General features: G+C 34.2%; 1 protein-coding gene across 1 annotated transcript in view; it reads right to left on the reverse strand.

Annotated features, from left to right (window-relative positions):
- The window catches only part of LOC141300268 (guanine nucleotide exchange factor VAV3), a 67,729-nt gene that overhangs the window by 26,906 nt on the left and 20,294 nt on the right, over window positions 1-20,529 (reverse strand). The window contains exons 11-17 of the mRNA XM_073830589.1: window positions 18,341-18,450; window positions 15,126-15,227; window positions 12,664-12,761; window positions 12,050-12,059; window positions 9,773-9,833; window positions 9,168-9,201; window positions 771-901 (exon numbers count right to left, since the gene is read on the reverse strand). Coding sequence (XP_073686690.1) covers window positions 771-901; window positions 9,168-9,201; window positions 9,773-9,833; window positions 12,050-12,059; window positions 12,664-12,761; window positions 15,126-15,227; window positions 18,341-18,450 — 546 coding nt within the window. The remainder of the gene's footprint in view (window positions 1-770; window positions 902-9,167; window positions 9,202-9,772; window positions 9,834-12,049; window positions 12,060-12,663; window positions 12,762-15,125; window positions 15,228-18,340; window positions 18,451-20,529) is intronic.

Below are 20,529 nucleotides of genomic sequence, written 5' to 3' on the forward strand. Positions count from 1 at the left end.
CGATTTTTGCTCTATCATCTGACCAAGTTTCAAGTCTCTAGGCCTTACGGTTTGGGCTGCCCGTTCAGTTTTACGGCAGAAAAATAATAATAATAATAATAATAATAATAATAATAATAATAAAAATCCTAACAAAAACAATAGGGATTCAGTGCTACGCACTCGAACCCCTAATAATAATAATATAGAGAGAGAGAGAGAGAGAGAGAGAGAGAGAGAGAGAGAGAGAGAGAGAGAGAGAGAGAGAGAGAGAGAGAGAGAGAGAGAGAGAGAGACTAGTTTTCTAGGCAGAGAAAGACTATAAACTGTAAACTAAATGTATATTTCTGCCAAGGACTTATATATGCTGAGGTTTACAGGAAAGTGATTAGCATTGTACTCCAAGAAAGAGTTAATCATTAATCTGAATCTATTTATGTGATTTTCTTTTGTGTGGCTGGTTCCACACCTCCTATCAAATGACAACGTGACAAGTAAAATCTGTCATCGAGCGCGTGTCAGCTCTCCGGGCGTTGTGCTGGTCCGTGTTGTTGTTGTATGGATGTGAAACCTAGCTCACAACAGCTTTCTTGTGTTGACAAAGGGTTGGATTAGTTAGCATTTCACAGAGAGTCACGCTTAGCAAAGCATAACAACACAGCCTCTCGGCCTTTGCCACAAACACGAGAGGCAATCAATTAGCAGCCGAACGCGTGCTAGCGTCACTCCTGCAGGGCTGTGTGGCTTGAAATGTTTATGAGGAAAGAATTTAAGATGTAAAACTGTCTCACCTTCCACCAGCAGCTACGGACATTTGCTTCGATCACCTCGAGGACTTCGCCGACCTGGATGTTAAGCGGTGGCCCACAGGGGGGACTTGGAACCCCGTAATAATTACGGATGACCTTCATCTTAGGTAGACCTAATCAAAAATAAAGGAAAAAATGTTAAAATAATGTATGTGTGTGTGTGTGTGTGTGTGTGTGTGTGTGTGTGTGTGTGTGTGTGTGTGTGCTGAACTACTGTATATTGCCAACAAGTATGCTGAACTTTGACAGAGTGTCATTACTGCATGTTTTGACACTCTGCCACATAAAGAACATAAATCAACACAGCTGACAGCAGAATCACGTCAATCCATCATAAAAATGTCAGCGAGCTCATGGTTTGTCTCGAAAGTTCATGCAGTCAGGCATGCAGTGCATTCATGCAGATAGTCTGCTGCAAACCTAGTATTTAAATCACAGCTGGCTTGGCTTGATCGTTTTAGTGAATCGATACAAAATAAGCTACTATGTAAATTAAGTTTATAAAACTTAAAAACTGAAAATATAAAGATTAAAGCTCATTAAATTGAATATATAAAAACAAAACGACAAAGGCAAATTTAAACAAAAATTAAATGAATTAAAATAATTAAAATAAAAACTGTAAAAAAAGATATAGAAATTAAGCTTATATCTAGCATAAAAAATAAGTAAAATACAACTGAAGCTAAATAGAATATATGAAAAACTAAATGAAAAAAGCATTTAAAATGAATTAAAATAAAAGCTTTAAGTAAAAAAAAAAATACAAAAATAATAAAATTACTAAAAATAAATAACATTTTAATTTTAATTTTAACATACTTTTAATTGAAATAAAAGTTTTAGGGAAGCTGTTATACCAAAATTTAAAAGAAATTTCATTCAAGCTAAATAGAAATATGAAAAATGTAAAACTAATACAAAACAAAAAGCACATCGCAAAATTACTAAAAACTAATCTAGCAAATAAAAAATAAAACAAAACCAAATAATTTATGCATATAAAATATATGCTATCAAATATCATATAAAATAAGTTTAAAATAAATAAAATAAGCACTAAAATGACTCAAATTAAATGACAAAAATTATAACTAAATATATATATATAACAAAAAAAGAAATTATTATTTAAACTAAAATTTGATAATTAAAATAAAAAATAAGAGCTAACTAAAATAAATATTAATTGTAGATAAACTGAAATAAAATGGAATAAAAGTAATAATATAAAAATGACAAAAAGCACATTGAATTATTAAAGCCTTAACTAAAATTAAAAACTAAAAATATACAAATAAAATGAATTTAAAGTCTGTGATATAAACTAGTATTATAAATCTTATATCTAGCATATAATAAAATATAAAACAAAATTATTTATGCATATAAAATAAGCATGGTTCAAAATAAACCAAATAACTACTAAAATTACTAAAATAAAACATTGAAAAGCTAATTAAAATAAAATTACATAAGAAATAAGTTCAAGCATTTAGTGAATGAGCACTGTGCTACATCCAGATTGCATTATTTTATGTATAATCATTTACTGTATTAATTAATTTTAAATCAATTTTTTAAATCATCTTAAATGTTCTTAAATTTTGTTTTTATTGTTGTGATTATTATTTTACATTTTTATGATTTTTATGCTATTATGATTTTAATTCCTTTTATGTACAGCACTTTGAATTACCATTGGGTATGAAATGTGCTATATAAATAAACTTGCCTTGCCTTGCCAAGCTGAAGTACTAAAATTTCTAAAGTGAAACGAACTCAAGCTAAATAGAAACATAAAAAAATAAAAAACTAATAAAAACAAAAAGGCACATCGCAAAATTGTTAATAACTAAATATTTGAAAATAATTCACATAAGAGAAAGTTTAAGAAGTGAAAGAAAAAAAAAACTAAAATAAAAATGCCAAAAAGCACATCAAATTACTAAAGCCTAAACTAAAATGACTCAAAAAATATTAATAGGCAGTCTGTTGCATCCTCCACAACCATTAAACCCATAGCTGGCTTTGTTACGCCATTCCTTAATCGTTTCCGCATGTGCAGAAACGCAGGTTTTGCTTTACAAATTTAATAATAAATGTAATAAAAACTTTAAAACGTGTTCATGACTGTGTTATCGATTTTTACATTTACCTTATTTTTGTATTTATTTATTTTCTACTTTCTGTCTGAAGTACGACGAAACAATTTACGGCAGTTTATAAAATTTGCCCGGACTTTATATATAGAAAAAATAAAAAAATGAAGTAAATGTAAAAATCGATAACACAGTCAAGAACACGTTTTAAAGCTTTTGTTATATTTATTATTAAATTTGTAAAGCAAAACCTGCGTTTCTGCACATGCGCGGTGCAAATCGTGTAAAGGTACGGATCCAGTAGTGACAAACCCAAAATCTAAAATAAACCATGCATCAGCGGACACAATTCATGTGAGAGCTCAATGCGCGGCAACTTAAGAAAACACATGCAAACAGAAAAAACCGACAACAAATTAAAAAAAAGATCTTCATCAGTTTGACAACACAGGTGCTGCAAATCCTCGCAACGCAAACACAAAAAAAGCGCCACGGAAAAAAACGGAAAACAACGGAAATGTTTCAGGGGGACCTCAAAAAGTGACAAACCCATCTGGGACCTGATTATTTGTTCCATGGCTGTTGGTAGTGATGTGACGTTTGACACCGAAAACGAAACATCTCACAGTGAACTGTACCGGAGCTTGATTCGTTTTGCCATAACCACGTGACCTGTGACGTCCTAAGCTTCGTTTTCGCACACAACCATGTGAAGAATAAATCATAATACCAATAAATATGTACATGTGTAGTTTTGTGCATGTTAATGTTGTAGTCATCCTTGCTTCACAAGCACTTAATTAATAATAAGGAAAGGAAAGGAAAGGAAAGGAAAGGGGGTGAGTGAGGCCAAGTATGGTAACCCATACAAGGAATTTGTGCTCTGCATTTAACCCATCCAAGTGCACACACACAGTAGTGAGCACACACACACCGTGAACACACACCCGGAGCAGTGGGCAGCCATTGCTGCGGCGCCCGGGGAGCAGTTGGGGGATCGGTGCCTTGCTCAAGGGACTCACCTCAGTCGTGGTATTGAGGGTGGAGAGAGTGCTGTACATTCACTCCCCCCACCTACAATCCCTGCCGGACCTGAGACTCGAACCTGCAACCTTTGGGTTACAAGTCCGAATCTCTAACCATTAGGCCACGACTAATAATAATATTAGTCAACAGTATTCTTTATTTACTTTGAACATATATGCCTACATGAACCATGCTTATACTTGTATAATTTTATAAAAACGTTTATTTACAGATTAATTCAAGTAAAATGAAATTTTTTTTTTTTTCTGACGGCTTCGTAGCACAAATCGATGTATTTGATGAAACTGTCCAAAATCGCTTTGAGATCTGGGACGCGAAAGCAACTTTTTCCTCCTTTGACCACAAGATGTCATTAGTGTGCAACGTGTTGAAAAGCTTCGAGTAATGAACCTTTTTACGATACAGTTGAGGGGAAAGCCTCTGTGCTTCGAAAAGCTTCATTTTCCCATCACTAGCTGTTGGTCAGAGCAGAGGTGTTGTCGGTGAACTAAAACGTGATAAAGATGAACTATCACCTTTTAGTTCACGGACAACACCTCTGCTCTGACCAACAGCCACGGAACAAATAATCAGGTCCCAGATGGGTTTGTCACTTTTTGAGGTCCCCCTGAAACATTTCCGTTGTGCTCCGTGCTATTTGCAGCGCTTTTTTTGTATTTGCAGCGCTTATTTTGTGTTTGCAGCGCGTTCGTGTGTTTGCAGTGCTTTTTTGCGTTTGCAGTGCGTTTCTGTATTTGTGTTTGCGTTGCGAGGATTTGCAGCGCCTGTGTTGTCAAACTGATGAAGTTTGATGATGTTTTTTTTTTATTACTTGTTGTCGTTTTTTTTTCTGTTTGCATGTGTTTTATTAAAGGGATGGTTCGGAGTAGAATTGACTTCATTGCAATGCACTCCGAAGCCCATGTAAATACCCCATCCGAAGTTTTTTTTTACCTTAGTCAAACATTTATGGAGATATTAGAGTTTTTCGAATTGCTTGTTACAGGAGTGAATGGTACATGTGATGTATCTCGTAAATTGCACCACTAAACGTGCAAGTAATCTTACCAAACTTGTACAGTAGTGTAAATAGGTTATGTACTCACAAAACGCTGCATCGGAACATTTGTAAGTCCACCATGAGTGTTTTAAAAACACGTTTTACCCGAGAACTACTAGTCTCAAAAACTACAAATGGCGACACGTCGACGTCACGTCCCTGGTTTGAAAAAAGCACGTAAAAGTCCTCCTACAAGTTGACATGCACACAGATGTAGTAGGAGGACTTTTACGTGCTTTTTTCAAACCAGGGAAGTGACGTTGACTTGTAGTTTTTGAGACTAGTAGTTCTCGGGTAAAACGTGTTTTTAAAACACTCATGGTGGACTTACAAATGTTCTGATGCAGCGTTTTGTGAGTACATAACCTATTTACACTACTGTACAAGTTTGGTAAGATTACTTGCACGTTTAGTGGTGCAATTTACGAGATACATCACATGTACCAATCACTCCTGTAACAAGCAATTCGAAAAACTCTAATATCTCCATAAATGTTCGACTAAGGTAAAAAAAAAACTTCTGATGGGGTATTTACATGGGCTTCGGAGTGCATAGCAATGAAGTCAATTCTACTCCGAACCATCCCTTTAAGTTGCAGCGCGTTGAGCTCTCTTGGCCACTGTAAAATTCCCCCTAGAGTGTATACAAAGACCATCTGACCACAAATGTCAGCTGTTATCTGTTATCACTCTTGCTATTACCCTAATTAGTCTTAAGACACATTTTTTCCACTCAAGTAAATTGGACGCACAGGTCTGAAGCCGCCGGGGCAGAGCGGACAGTCGTTCAGACGCTCCAGTGAGCTATGAACGAGTGTGTTTGTGTGCGCGGGGCTGCTTTGCTGAAGGGTCAATAGTGATGGTCTCAGCTGGTTGCTGCAGCTCTATATATTCAGCCGTTCTGATGATGAGAGGCGAGTGTACACTCTCTCAACGCAACCAGCTGTGGCTGAAGCCTTCCAGCTCAGCAGATCACCCAGGCCCTGGGCCTCGAAGCACAGCTGGCCGTCTTTGAAGACGCTTTAAAAACAGTGTGAGCGTGTGCTTCTCTGTAGGGAAGCGTCTTGCTGCCATGCTATGCTAAGAACCTTTGTGCACAAGGGCAAAGAGTCAGCAGCAATAAATATAAAAAGCGTGTTTGCATCAAAACAACTCATGGAAAGGTCTCCTAAATGTGCTAAAAGACAAAACAGCAGGTTTTTGGAGTACAAAAGAGCTCACTTTAACACAGGTATCATTCATGCACAAAACGATCGCACATGAAAGCTGAAGTGAACAAGCTTTGTTTTGCAGTATGGGGCACTGAACAGGCAGGAAGGAACTACTTTAATTCAAAAGCAGAGATTCCCATGACAGCAAACACTACACAGAGACCTTCTCTCACCGTAAATTTAATGAATCTACCAACCCCAATATTGTGTGGGATCAGGAGGCCTCTCGCGGCTCTATGCACACAGGGTGACTTAACGGAGACATAATGAACTCAGGAGTGGGTGTATCGTGATGGGAGGGGATGAGAAAGAAATCGCAATTTAGCTTGATTCACACATTTATTTAAAATATTAATGACACTATTAATAACAAGGGCGAGGAAGGCGTGGCGCTTTATCGGCAGACAGACGTCAAAAGTCAGAATCTGCAAAATAAAAGGGATCATACAAAATGCATGTTGTTGTTTATGTAGTACTGACCTGAATAAGATATTTCACATAAAAGATGTTAAACAAATGACCCCGTTCAAAAGTTTACATCCCCTTGATTCTTAATACTGTGTTGTTACCTGAATGAATCATAACTGTGTGTTTTTGTTTAGTGGTAGTTGTTCATGAGTCCCTTGTTTGTCGTGAACAGTTAAACTGCCTGAGGTTCTTCAGAAAAAATCCTTCAAGTTCGACAAATTTTTTTCTTTTCCACCATTTTTGTGTATTTGTACCCTTTCCAGCAATGACACTATGATTTTGAGCTCCATCTTTTCACACTGAGGACAACTGAGGGACTCATATGCAACTATTACAGAAGGTATAAAAGCTCACTGATGCTTCAGAAGAAAACACGATGCATTAAGAGCCAGGCTGAAAACTTTTTGAACAGAATGGGGATGTGTACATTTTTCTTATTTTGCCTAAATATCATATTTTTTTGATTTGGTATTGTCCTTCAGAGGCTACAGAAGATTAAATAAGTTAAATTAACCATGATCTTCAAATTCTTAATGTATGTTTTTTTTCCTTCTAAAGCATCAGTAAACGTTTGAACCTTAGTGAACCTCATATGCAGCAGTAATAGTTGCATATGAGTCTCTCAGTTGTCCTCAGTGTCAAAAGATGGATCTCAAAATCATAGTCATTGTTGGAAAGGGATCAAATACACAAAAAAACTGGAAAACCAAAGAATTTGTGGGACCTGAAGATTTTTTTCTGAAGTACAGTAGACAGTTTAACTGTTCAGGATAAACATAAACAAAAACACAGCTGTGGATCATTCAGACAACAACACAGTGTTAAAAATCAAGGGAATGTAAACTTTTGAACCGGGGTCATTTTTAAAAATTCAGCTATTATTTTCTCTTCTGGATTATATGCAAACATGTTTTATGTGAAATATCTTATTCAGGTCAGTAATAAATAAACAACAACATGCATTTTGTATGATCCCTCTTATTTTGCTAAAATAATTAACATTTGGCTGATTCTGCAAGGGGGGTGTAAACTTTTGAACTCAACTGTAGATCTCATGGGTATCGAACAACTTATCAGTGGCACTGTGAAAACATAATTACAGATAATGTGGCCCTCTTTATGACAGACTTATGGGTGGAACGACTGCTGCTGATAGAGATTGAGCATGCTCAAAATATTGGATAAGAAAAATTCATAGTACAAACAATGCAAATACTACAAAATACAACATTAAAAAGTGTATAAATCACTCGTTGTGACTTGTCCAACAGCGACACCAGCAGGTAAAGTTACAGCGGGAGTCCGCGTTTCTCTCTCCTCCCCTGAGCCCATTGAGTTTTAACAGATGCCCTAAAGCATGCGGTGGGTTTGTTGGGGGGTAATTGAGAATGAATGAGGGCAAGTCACGTGAGACGAGGCAATATGATTGGATGTGACTGGTTATATTCAGCTGTGATTGGTTCCCGCCTCTTGTGGTCGTGCACGTTCCACGTTCGTGAAATAAGTCTGAATGAACAATACAACGGCGTTAATGGGAAGACTAATTTAAAAAAAAAAAAAAAACTCACACACTTAGATATAACGGTTTCGTTATGTCAGAATAAAACATAAAATGGCATGAAAACATGAGGAGTTTTTAGTGAGGAAACGGCGAAATTTAAACTAAATCTCCATGTCTGTGAGCAATATTTACTGAGCTTTGATGCCTGATGATCCGAAAAATTCAAAAATACTTCAAATTTAAGTATTAAAAAGAATAGCCGAACATAATTAGCAAATAAAATATATTGTTTAATTATTTTGGAATAATCGTAACACGCTTAAAAACACTAAACTGATGAGATTCACAATAGATTCATTTTTTTTCTGATAGTGTAAGTAATGGTTATTTAAGTTAGAGCATACATTGGAAAAAGTGGGTCACGTATTTTGCTCCAAGGGCTTGTGAGAAATATAGACTGGATTGTCTACTAAAGGTTAACCTTTGCAAGCAAAGCTAAACAATAGAGCTACAGGGGTTAAATGTTCTCCCGCTCATATCTGATACACATCTGACACTAAGTCCTAGTTACGTGCACGAGCTTGCCTTAACAGCAAACGACAACACTACGGCTCAATGACTCCAGACTAAAAATACGCAATCTAGCTCAGATTGAAGAAGTATGTGATGTACAAGACTATGCATGTTTTGTAAGCATGACTGCTTATGAAACCCCACAGCCTATAGCAATGACGAACATACAACTACATATTTCAATGCAGCACATGCCAGACTGTGAATTAAACAAGGAACAATTCACTCAAGACATTATTTTTTTACCGTCAATCTTTCAAACAGCTGTTTTCAATATGAATATAGCTTCAAAATCATTCTTTTGTGATCCCCTGACAAATATAACAGCAAGCTGGTTTGTATCAACGTGAGGGAGAATAAATAATGACATAATTGTCATGTTTGTGTGAGCTATCCTTTCAAGAATGCACAATGTGACTGGTTGTGTGTGTGATTTACCTGTGTCTCCTCCACGACAGGGTGTTTTTCCAATCTGTAATCAAAGTAAATAAATCACATGATTCATACTGTTGCCAAACGCAGACATTTTAATGCATTAATGATGTGATAATTAGCTAAAACTTTGTGCAAACACACAATTAATCTCCTCATTAATTTTTGACTGTTTGTCACACCACTGCACAAAAAACATGTTTATCCTGTAACATTTGTGCAAAGATGGAGAACTTCCTCCATGCAATTTACCATCAGTGTTGAACTGCACTCTGGGCAAATTGCATGTCAATATCCTTATTACATGCTATATAAATTGCATTGGCTTTGTTATTGCAAAATGATGACCGTGCAATTAATAAAACTGGTGTGCAATTAAATAAATGCGCAATCCATAACGTATATATCACTCTGAACTGCAATGAACTCTGGGTTAGAAACTCATAATGTTTCTCTATAACTAGTGCATCAAACTTTAATAAAGTAATATTTCTTCAGTGACAATTCTATGAATAATGCTGCAACAACTAAAAGAGAATTTTCTATAGTTCTAATGTTAAACTGTAATCAATAGGAGTAAATGAGAACTAGAAAAGGAACAGAAAGCTCACCTGTGATCCGAAAGAGCTGGAATCTGCAAGCATGTTGAAAACAGGCATGGTTAGAGTCAATCTACACTTTCAGACGAACACAGTGTACAGACGCTGTCATTAGAGTGTGTGGAACGCGTTGTGCTGTGAACTTTTACGATTTGTTTTGCTGTGCTGCAGGAACCTGACAAGTGTGCGAGCTAAAGTGACATAAGGGGCAGGACTAGATGGAGTTATGCACCACGAGCCAGTCTCATTGGCTCCCAAGGCAGAGGCCGGGCATGTACTTGGAGTGCACACTGCGAACTTTGTCCTGTTGCACTAGGGTTAGTAACACACACACATAGGCATAGACACAGGCGTGAACAAATACACAGAGTGAAAGCTTGTGTACAAAACAATAAAGAGGCCAGACTTGACAAACACACACCCTCTGCATGGACTTTTCACACTTCCTTCATTTTTAGTTTCTAGAAATTACCAGAGAAAATTGATCAACATTTTCATTTGTGTTTAAGCTGTATTATTGTATTGAGTTCTCAAGAATTCTACAGGCTTATTATTGTTCAGCAGCCCCCAAAAGTCAGACTTTATGACTTTCTGAAAAAATCATTCACCCAATTCTAACTTTTTTTTTTCTCAGAATTAAGAGATATAAACTCGTAACTCTGAGAAAAAAGTCTTTTCAGTCTTTCTTCCCTCAGAATTGGACATTATATTATAATTGGACATATATATTGTGAGACATAAACACGCAACTGCGAGTTATAAAGTAAAATATGGGAGAAATAAACTCACAATTCTGAGAAATAAAGTCAGAACTGCGAGATAGAAACGTGCAATTCTGAGAAAATATCAGTCCTTTGTTCCCCTCAGAATTGGACATTATATTATAATTGGACATGTATATTGTGAGACATAAATTCGCAACTGTGAGTTATAAAGTCACAATTGCAAGATATAAACTCACAATTCTGAGAAAATATCTATCTTTTATTCCCCTCAGAACTGGACATTATATTAAAATTGGACATGTATATTGTGAGACATAAACTCACAACTGTGAGTTATAAAGTCAGAAATGGGAGAAATAATCTTGCAATTATGAGAAATAAAGTCAGCATTGCAAGATATATAAATGTGCAATTCTGCCTTTTTTTCAGAATTGTGAGATATAAACTCACAATTCTGAGAAAATATCAGTCTTTTATTCCCCTCAGAATTGGACATTATATTATAACTGGACACATATATTGTGAGACATGAACTCGTAACTGCAAGTTATAAATTCAGAATTGGAAGAAATAAACACACAATTCTAAGAAATAAAGTCAGAATTGTGAGATATAAACATGCAATTCTGAAAAATGATCTGTCTTTTACTCCCCTCAGAATTGGACATTATATTATAATCGGACATATATATTGTGAGACATAAACTCGCAACTGCGAGTTATGAATTCAGATTTGGGAGATATAAACTCGCAATGATGAGAAATAAAGTCAAAATTGTGAGATATAAACATGCAATTCTGAGAAAATATCAGTCTTTTATTCCAATCATAATTGGACATTATATTATAACTGAACATATATATTGTGAGAGATAAACTCACAACTGTTAGTATAAAGTCAAAATTGAGAGATATAAACTCACAATTATGAGAAATAAAGTCAGAGTTGCGAGGTATAAACATGCAATTTGGACTTTTTTCTCAGAGTTGTGAGATATAAACTTGCAATTCTGAAAAATTATCAGCCTTTTATTCCCCTCAGATTTGGGCAATATATTATAATTGGACATATATATAGTGAGACATAAACTCACAACTGCAAATTATGAAGTCAGAATTGGGAGATATAAACTAATATAGAGTTTTAAATGCACAATTCTGACTTTTTTCTCAGAATTGCGAGTTAATATCTCACAATATATATGTCCAATTATAATATAATGTCAAATTCTGAGGGGAAAAAAGACTGATATTTTCTCAGAATTTCAAGTTTATATCTCACAATTCAGACTAACAACGTGTGATTGCGTGTTATAAAGTCAGAATTACATGATATATACTCACAGTTGCTAAATATAAACATGCTAGCTTTTTCTCACAACTGCAATTCTAAGCTTTTTCTATCATAATTGAGTGTTGATTTCTCAGAAATTCTAAGGAAAAAAATCTGAACTGCGAGTTTATATCACATAATTTTGAGAGAAAAAAATTTAATTCTATAAACGAATGATACACCTGGCAAAAAAAAAAATATCTGATTAGTCTTGGTACAGTAGAATCTCACATTATCCTTCCTGTGATGTGAGATAATGAGTCAGAGGTACCACAAATTTAAGAGAATTCAGAGACTTTTCATATCCAAGACTAATTTTTTTCTATTTCTTTTGCATATTTTTGGGGGGGTGAAACCTGTAGAATTCTGCATAATGAATTGTATGAATGTATTAAACAAAGCTACACTTTTATTGCTAGTTGAAAGCACAATCAAATTAGCTAATGGGACATGGGATGTGCAGAACTGATGGGAGTTTAGAGAGAGCTCAGCTGTGCATAAAAACGGGAACAAGGAAATTCTACGGCAGCCTTGACTAATGCCTGGAACAATATGAGCTGGCACTGTTGGCAGGCGCGCACACACATGCATACATCATGGGTTCAGGAAGGCGACCAAGCCTGTTTGTCTGTTTAGTTATTAGGAATCTCTGCATGTTGACAGCTTTTATTGCCCTGTCTGTTACACTACAGTGTAGGTCAATCATTAGTGTGCAGCGAGGTAAGACATCACATAATGCTGAAACATGAGCCAAAGGCTTTAGCGCAGCTCTGCAAATAGACGCTTCATAATGTGTATGCACAGAAATTGTTAGAAGAGTTTGTTGAGTTGAATGTGGGGCTCACCGGCACTGCTTTTGACACAGTTGTCCACCCTACCAAGACACTCCTTATGGGCGCCAGCACCACATTTAGAGCAGCGGTACCCTTGATAGAAGACTCCTCTGAAAACATGAATGATAAATAGAATGATGCATAGATAGAAGATAGATAGATGATAGATAAATAGATAGAACAACAGAATGAATAAATTAACCATAGAATGAACGATAGAATGAACAATAGAATGAACGATTTATCCAGAACAATGGATAAATCAGATGACAGTAGATAGAACGTATAACCAATAAATAGAATGATAGAGAATGATAGAATGATATTAAGAATGATAGAACAAATAACCAATAGATAGATAGAATGACAGAGAAGAAGCTAGATAGACAGATAGATAGATGAATGATAGATGAATGATAGAATGATATAAAGAATGACAGAACAAATAACAGATAGATAGATAGATAGATAGATAGATAGATAGATAGATAGATAGATAGATAGATAGATAGATAGATAGATAGATAGATAGATAGATAGATAGATAGATAGAACGATAGATAGATAGAACGATAGAACGATAGAACGATAGATAGATAGAACGATAGAACGATAGATAGATAGATAGATAGATAGATAGATAGATAGATAGATAGATAGATAGATAGATAGATAGATAGATAGATAGATAGATAGATAGATAGATAGAACGATAGATAGATAGATAGATAGATAGATAGATAGATAGATAGATAGATATATAGATAGATAGAACGATAGATAGATAGAACGATAGATAGAACGATAGATAGATAGATAGATAGATAGATAGATAGATAGATAGATAGATAGATAGATAGATAGATAGATAGATAGATAGATAGATAGATAGATAGATAGAACGATAGATAGATAGATAGATAGATAGATAGATAGATAGATAGATAGATAGATAGATAGATAGATAGATAGAACGATAGATAGAACGATAGATAGAACGATAGATAGAACGATAGATATATATATAGATAGATAGATAGATAGATAGATAGATAGATAGATAGATAGATAGATAGATAGATAGATAGATAGATAGATAGATAGAACGATAGATAGATAGAACGATATAACGATAGATAGATAGATAGATAGATAGATAGATAGATAGATAGATAGATAGATAGATAGATAGATAGAACGATAGATAGATAGATAGATAGATAGATAGATAGATAGATAGATAGATAGATAGATAGATAGATAGATAGATAGATAGAACGATAGATAGATAGATAGATAGATAGATAGATAGATAGATAGATAGATAGATAGATAGATAGATAGATAGATAGAACGATAGAACGATAGATAGATAGATAGATAGATAGATAGATAGATAGATAGATAGATAGATAGATAGATAGATAGATAGATAGATAGATAGATAGATAGATAGAATGATAGAACGATAGAACGATAGAACGATAGATAGATAGATAGATAGATAGATAGATAGATAGATAGATAGATAGATAGATAGATAGATAAAACCATAGTTAGAACGATAGATAGATAGATAGATAGATAGATAGATAGATAGATAGATAGATAGATAGATAGATAGATAGATAGATAGATAGATAGATAGATAGATAGATAGATAGAACAATAGGGAACGATAAAACGATAGATAGAATGATACATAGATGACAGAAGGATAGACAGAACAAATAAATAGAAACACAGAATGAATAAACTATAGCTAGATAGATAGATAGATAGATAGATAGATAGATAGATAGATAGATAGATAGATAGATAGATAGATAGATAGATAGATAGATAGATAGAACCATAGAATGATAGAACGATAGAAAGATAGATAGATAGATAGCTAGATAGATAGCTAGATAGATAGCTAGATAGATAGATAGATAGATAGATAGATAGATAGATAGATAGATAGATAGATAGATAGATAGATAGATAGATAGATAGATAGATAGAATGATAGAACGATAGAAAGATAGATAGATAGCTAGATAGATAGATAGATAGATAGATAGATAGATAGATAGATAGATAGATAGATAGATAGATAGATAGATAGATAGATAGATACCAGAAGGATGGTTAGAACAATAAATAAATAAAATGAATGACAGAACAACAAAACGATAGAATGAATGATAGAACAAACTAATGATAGATGGAACGATAGATAGAACCTTTCATTATACAACTATTCAGGAATGATCTAGATGTTTTAGCCACACCCACATACTCTACTATGATTGGACCATAGACCCATCCATCATCAGCCAATTCATCAATTCTGAAATCACTGAAGTGTTGATGATACATGCACTTGCTCTTTTTCTTTCTCACACGTCCTCTAGGTGCAATATCGATCTAATTACGTTGCATTGTGGGTAGACAGTGTCATTTCAGAAAGCCCCTAACAGTGAGCTCACCTCAGCAGCATTTTACACGAGCTGCAGGATGTGGTCGTCTCAAAGGTGTGCATGCGGAACTCATGGAAATTACTTTTCCCGCTCTCTGGACAGATGTTCGATCTGTTGAGAGAGAAAGAGAGAGAGGAAGCGGGTGTTAAAAACAAGTCTGAAGACTAACTCACGAACACAGAACATGCACGTTTCCATCTGGCATCAGCTGGGATTTTCTGTTAAGACATATAAGGGTAACGAGATATTTGCATATTTGCAAAAAACGTCAGTGACGCCCCTGTAAAACTCAAGCTAGGATGCTACTTATAGATCTTTGAAAGCACTGCACATACTAACCTGCTGAAAATCAGCTTTGGATCAAAGGAATTAAATACATAGATTGATAGATGCTTTAGTGTGCACTACTAAACAGCACAAGCAGGGCAGGAGTCATGACGTTGTCTATAGCACTATTACTGTTTTATAGTCCAAGACCCTTCTCGATCCATCTCGAATAACCCTTGAGTGTCGGGCGCCCTCATAATAAAGGCATTAAGAAATGCCGGACAGATGACAGAGCTGTCTGTGTGTGCTGATGTCATGTCATTAGCGCTGGGAGTGTGTAACAGCACTGATATCCAATCAGCTTTCAGCCGCAGACTGATCTGATGACACATGACAGAGAGAAAGAGAGCACTGACTCACCACTGTTCGCCAGAATTAATGAGCCCTTCAGATAAATCTGTTAAAAACGTGTTATCTAATTAATCAGAGCTCTGTCTCCTGTCTTTGGCGCATTACACTTTTTTTCCCTCGTCTTATTCCGAGCATTTTTTTTTTTTTTTTGGTGCCCTTTTTGGATATCCATGACATCTGAAATTTGGTACTGTAGATTAACTGTCTGATGGTTTATTGTGTTTTTCATTTGCATTTTACTGATTGTTGCTGTCATCAGCCAGGAATTATAAATATATTTTCTGACTTTTTTCTCATAGGTACGCTGTGGGATCACTTATTGCCTTAGTATTTCGTAATACAAAGGTTTACTTGAATCTGACTCTCTGAAGAATAGTAAAGGGAATGATATTAAAGTAAATGGAGATAAAAACAACTAGATGTGCATGAATTAAAAGCACAATATCATAGAAAACAGGAGTTTTCTATTTGATTATATTTTAAAATGTAATTTACTCCTATGATTTAAAAACTGAATTTTTAGCATCATTACTCCAGTCATGTGATCCTTAGGAAATCATTGTAATATTCTGATTTGCTGCGCGAAATTTTATTATTATTATTATTATTATTATTATTATTATTATAAAAACAGCTAAATATAATTTTTTCAGGTTTCTTTGATGAATGGAAAGTTCAGAAGAACAGCATTTGTCTAAAATAGAAATCTTTTGTAACATTATAAATGTCTTTATTATCACTTTTGATTCATTTAAAGCATTGTATAAATTCACAATAACTACTTTTTACTCAGAATTGTGAGATAAACACGCAATTTTTCTCACAACTGCGAGTTAAAATCTTGCAATTCTGACTTTTTTTCAGAATTGCATGATTTAAACTTGCGATTCGGAGTTTTAAATTCAGAATTGTAAGATATAAACTCACAATTCAGACTTTTTTTCTAAAAATGCATAATATAAAGTCAGAATTGCATGATCTAAACTCTCTTTAGTTTTTTCAAGTCATAATTCTGACTTTTTGTCTCAGAATCGCATTATATAAACTCACAATGACTACGTTTTACTCAGAATTGTGAGATGAATGCGCAATTCTGACTTTTTTCTTGCAATTGCGAGTTAATATCTTGCAATGTCCTAAACTCACAATTCTGTCTTTTTTTCTTGCAATTGTGAGTTACTATCTCAAAATACTTTTTTTTTTTTCAGAATTGTATGATATAAACTTGCTATTCTGACTTTTTTCTTAGAATTGCATTATGTAAACTCACAATAATTACTTTTTTCTCAGAATTGCGAGATATAAACTAGCAATTGCGAGTTTAAAATCAGAATTGCAAGATATAAAGTCACAATTGTAATTTTTATATCTAGCAATTTTGACATTTTTCTAAGAATTTCATGATATTAACTCATAATTATGAGTTATAAAGACAGAATTGCACAATCTAAACTCAATTTCTGACTTTTTTCTCACAATTGTGTTTATACCTCACAATTTTGACTTTTTTGTGGAATTGCATGATATAAACTTTTTTTTTTATTCATCCAAAATTTGACAAATGCCTTGACTTTCTGTGTTATACAGTAAATCAAATTTTTATGACTAGATTCCGTGAATCATCCGCATTTTCCACATCACAAAAATCATAGGACCCTGCGTGAGGAACAAGGAAAATCTAGAACTATTTCCAATTTTGTGTCCGAAGCTTTTATGAGTCCACAGTTTTTTTATGACTCAGCTGATACAGTTTACAAACTGATTAATTCATTCAGAAATCAGATTAATCAGGTTAAACTCTTGAACTCTTAGTTCTTAATTCCAAGATTATCAATTTTTTACATTTTTTTTAATATTGAAATTGCATTTGTTTGTCATTCAAAGCAGTCTTGTAGATTTATAAGACTTAAAATATAGTGCACGAGTTGTCTGGGCCACTTTCGTTATTATACTTTTACAGCACACTTTTTTCCTTGTCCCTATTAAATTTTACTGCAAGAGGAAACATAATCATTCTTTATCTGTGTTCAACTGAATACAGGTTGGGAACAACATGCGGGTCAGTAAATAAATAACTGAATTTAAATGTCCTGTAAAGATCAGAGAGGGTGTGAAAAATGTCCATACAACACTAAATTACGACTTTGGCGCAAGATACATAAGTGCACTTCAGGGATAAAAATATCTGCAGGGAAACTGCAGAATATATCTTCTTTAAAACAACCGAACTAACTAAAAAGAAAAAGACTTGGTATATACTAGTCTATCTGCAAAACTGAACCAACCACTCTGATGGAATGAAAACCCTTTGGGTCACATTATGTTTTATAAGGTGCACCGCTGCAAACATGCTTGGCTCAGCAAGTCTGTCCTCATTACTGTGTTTGTTCTGTAGTAAAAATAAACACTAATGGTGTTTTAGGCTGGAATCAGGGCCAGAATACTGTCGTCGCTAAATCACGCTTTTGTGTCTGTTGTCAAGACAGATAACAAACCTGAAAAACAAGACAGTGTAGACCTTCAGAGACAACAAAACACACACTCACAATGCCATGCCAAACTGCTCCAGCCATTTCTTCTTCAGGTCCTTGGTTTTAAAGAAGAACTCAAAGCCGTTCTGACCCTGATTGTGTGTGAGGTAGAATCCGTGGCACCACTGGAAGAAAAGAAGAGAGAAAGCAAGAACATCCATGTTATAAATGCAAAACACACAAACACACACATGCACAGATAAAGCGAAGACAAACATTGTGTTAAAGCCGTTTGATTCGAAACATCAAAGATGCTCTAACAAGGATGAGAGTACAAAGCTCTAGACCACATGATGGTGCGAGGGGGTCACTGCCGTTTATGCAAGACTGATGAAATGCTATTATCAAATCTAGCAGGGTCATCCTGTTGGCACTGTGTTGATGTTTACATCATATTGCGACTGATGTAGATATTGACTGCACTGAACAAATGAATCAGATTTCATCATTTGCAAGATCAAATTCAAAAAACAAAAGGCCTTTTGTGTTCAGTGTGAACAAAGGCATAGAGAATGCAAGTCAATAAGGAGTTATGCATTTGTAGTCTAAGCCTGTCTGTCTGAAATTATTAGATTAATGAACAGTAAGGGATTTGGTTTCAGAAATTGAGCTGGCATTAACCTGCTTTTTGTATGTTCACAAGTTTGGGCTTCCTTTTGCTTATTTTTGAAAGAAATCTCTTATGCTCGCCAAGGCTGCATTTATTTGATAAAAACTATGGTAAATACAGTAATATTGCCAAATATTATTACAATTTAATATAACTGTTTTCTGTTTTAATATTTTTTAAAACATAATTTCATTTCATGAATTATATCTCACAATTCTGGCTTTTTTTCTCAGAATTGCATGATATAAACTCTCAATTGCGAGTTAAGTCAAAATACTGGTATATAAACTCAGAAATATGAGTTTGTATCTCTCAAAATAAAATCTGAAAAAGAAAAAAAAGTCAGAATTGCACATTTATATCTCACAATTCTGAGCAATTCTGACTTTTTTCACAAATGCCATTTCGTACCTCGCAATTCTGACTTTTTTTCTCGCAATTTTCAATTTGTATCTCGCAAATCTAACTTTTTCCTCGCAATTTTCAGGTTATATCTAGCAATTCTAACGTTTTTTCTCGCAATTATGACTTTTTTTTCTTGCAACTGCAAGTTTATATCTCACAATTCTGACTTTTTTCTCAGAATTGTGATATAAACTCACAATTGTGAGAAATGTAGTCAGAATTCTGACCTTTTCTCACAAATGTCAGTTCGTATCTTGCAATTCTGACTTTTTCTCGCAATTTTTAAGTTTATATCTTGCAATTCTGACTTTTTTCTTGCAATTGCAAGTTTGTATCTCACAAATCTGACTTTTTCTTAGAATTTTGGGATATAAACTCACAATTGCTAGTTATAAAGTCAGAATTGTAAGATAAAAACCCGCAATTCTGACTTTTTGTCACAAATGCCAGTTCGTACCTCACAATTCAGACTTTTTTTTCTCACAATTTTCAGTTTATATCTCGCAATTCTAACTTTTTTCTCGCAATTCAGACTTTTTTTTGCAAATGCAAACCTTTTGTGACCTTTTCTCACAAATGTTAGTTCGTATCTTGCAATTCTGACTTTTTTTCTCAGAATTGTGAGATAGAAGTTTGTATCTCGCAATTATGACTTTTTTTCTTGCAACTGCAAGTTTATATCTCACAATTCTGACTTTTTTCTCAGAATTGTGATATAAACTCACAATTGTGAGAAATGAAGTCAGAATTCGGACTTTTTCTTACAAATGCCAGTTCATATCTTAAAATTATAACTTTTTCTCACAATTTTAAGTTTATATCTCACAATTCTGGCTTTTTTCCACTATTCAGATTATTATTTTTTTGACAAATGCAAGTTCATATCTCGCAATGATGACTTTTTTCTTGCAATAGCAAGTTTATATCTTACAATTCTGACTTTTTCTGAGAATTGTGAAATTAATAACTCGTAATTCTGAGAAATGAAGATATAAGATTATATCTCGCAATTCTTGACTTATTTTCTCACAATTCTGACTTTTTTCTCAGAATTATGAGATAAGTTTTTATCTCACAATTCTGATTTTTTTTCGCAATTCTGACGTTTTTCTCAGAATTGTGATATATAAACTAACAATTCTGACTTTTTCTCACAATTTTAAGTTTTTATCTTGCAATTCTGACATTT

This window comes from Garra rufa, chromosome 24 (assembly GCF_049309525.1).
Source record: "Garra rufa chromosome 24, GarRuf1.0, whole genome shotgun sequence".
NCBI lineage: Eukaryota > Metazoa > Chordata > Actinopteri > Cypriniformes > Cyprinidae > Garra > Garra rufa.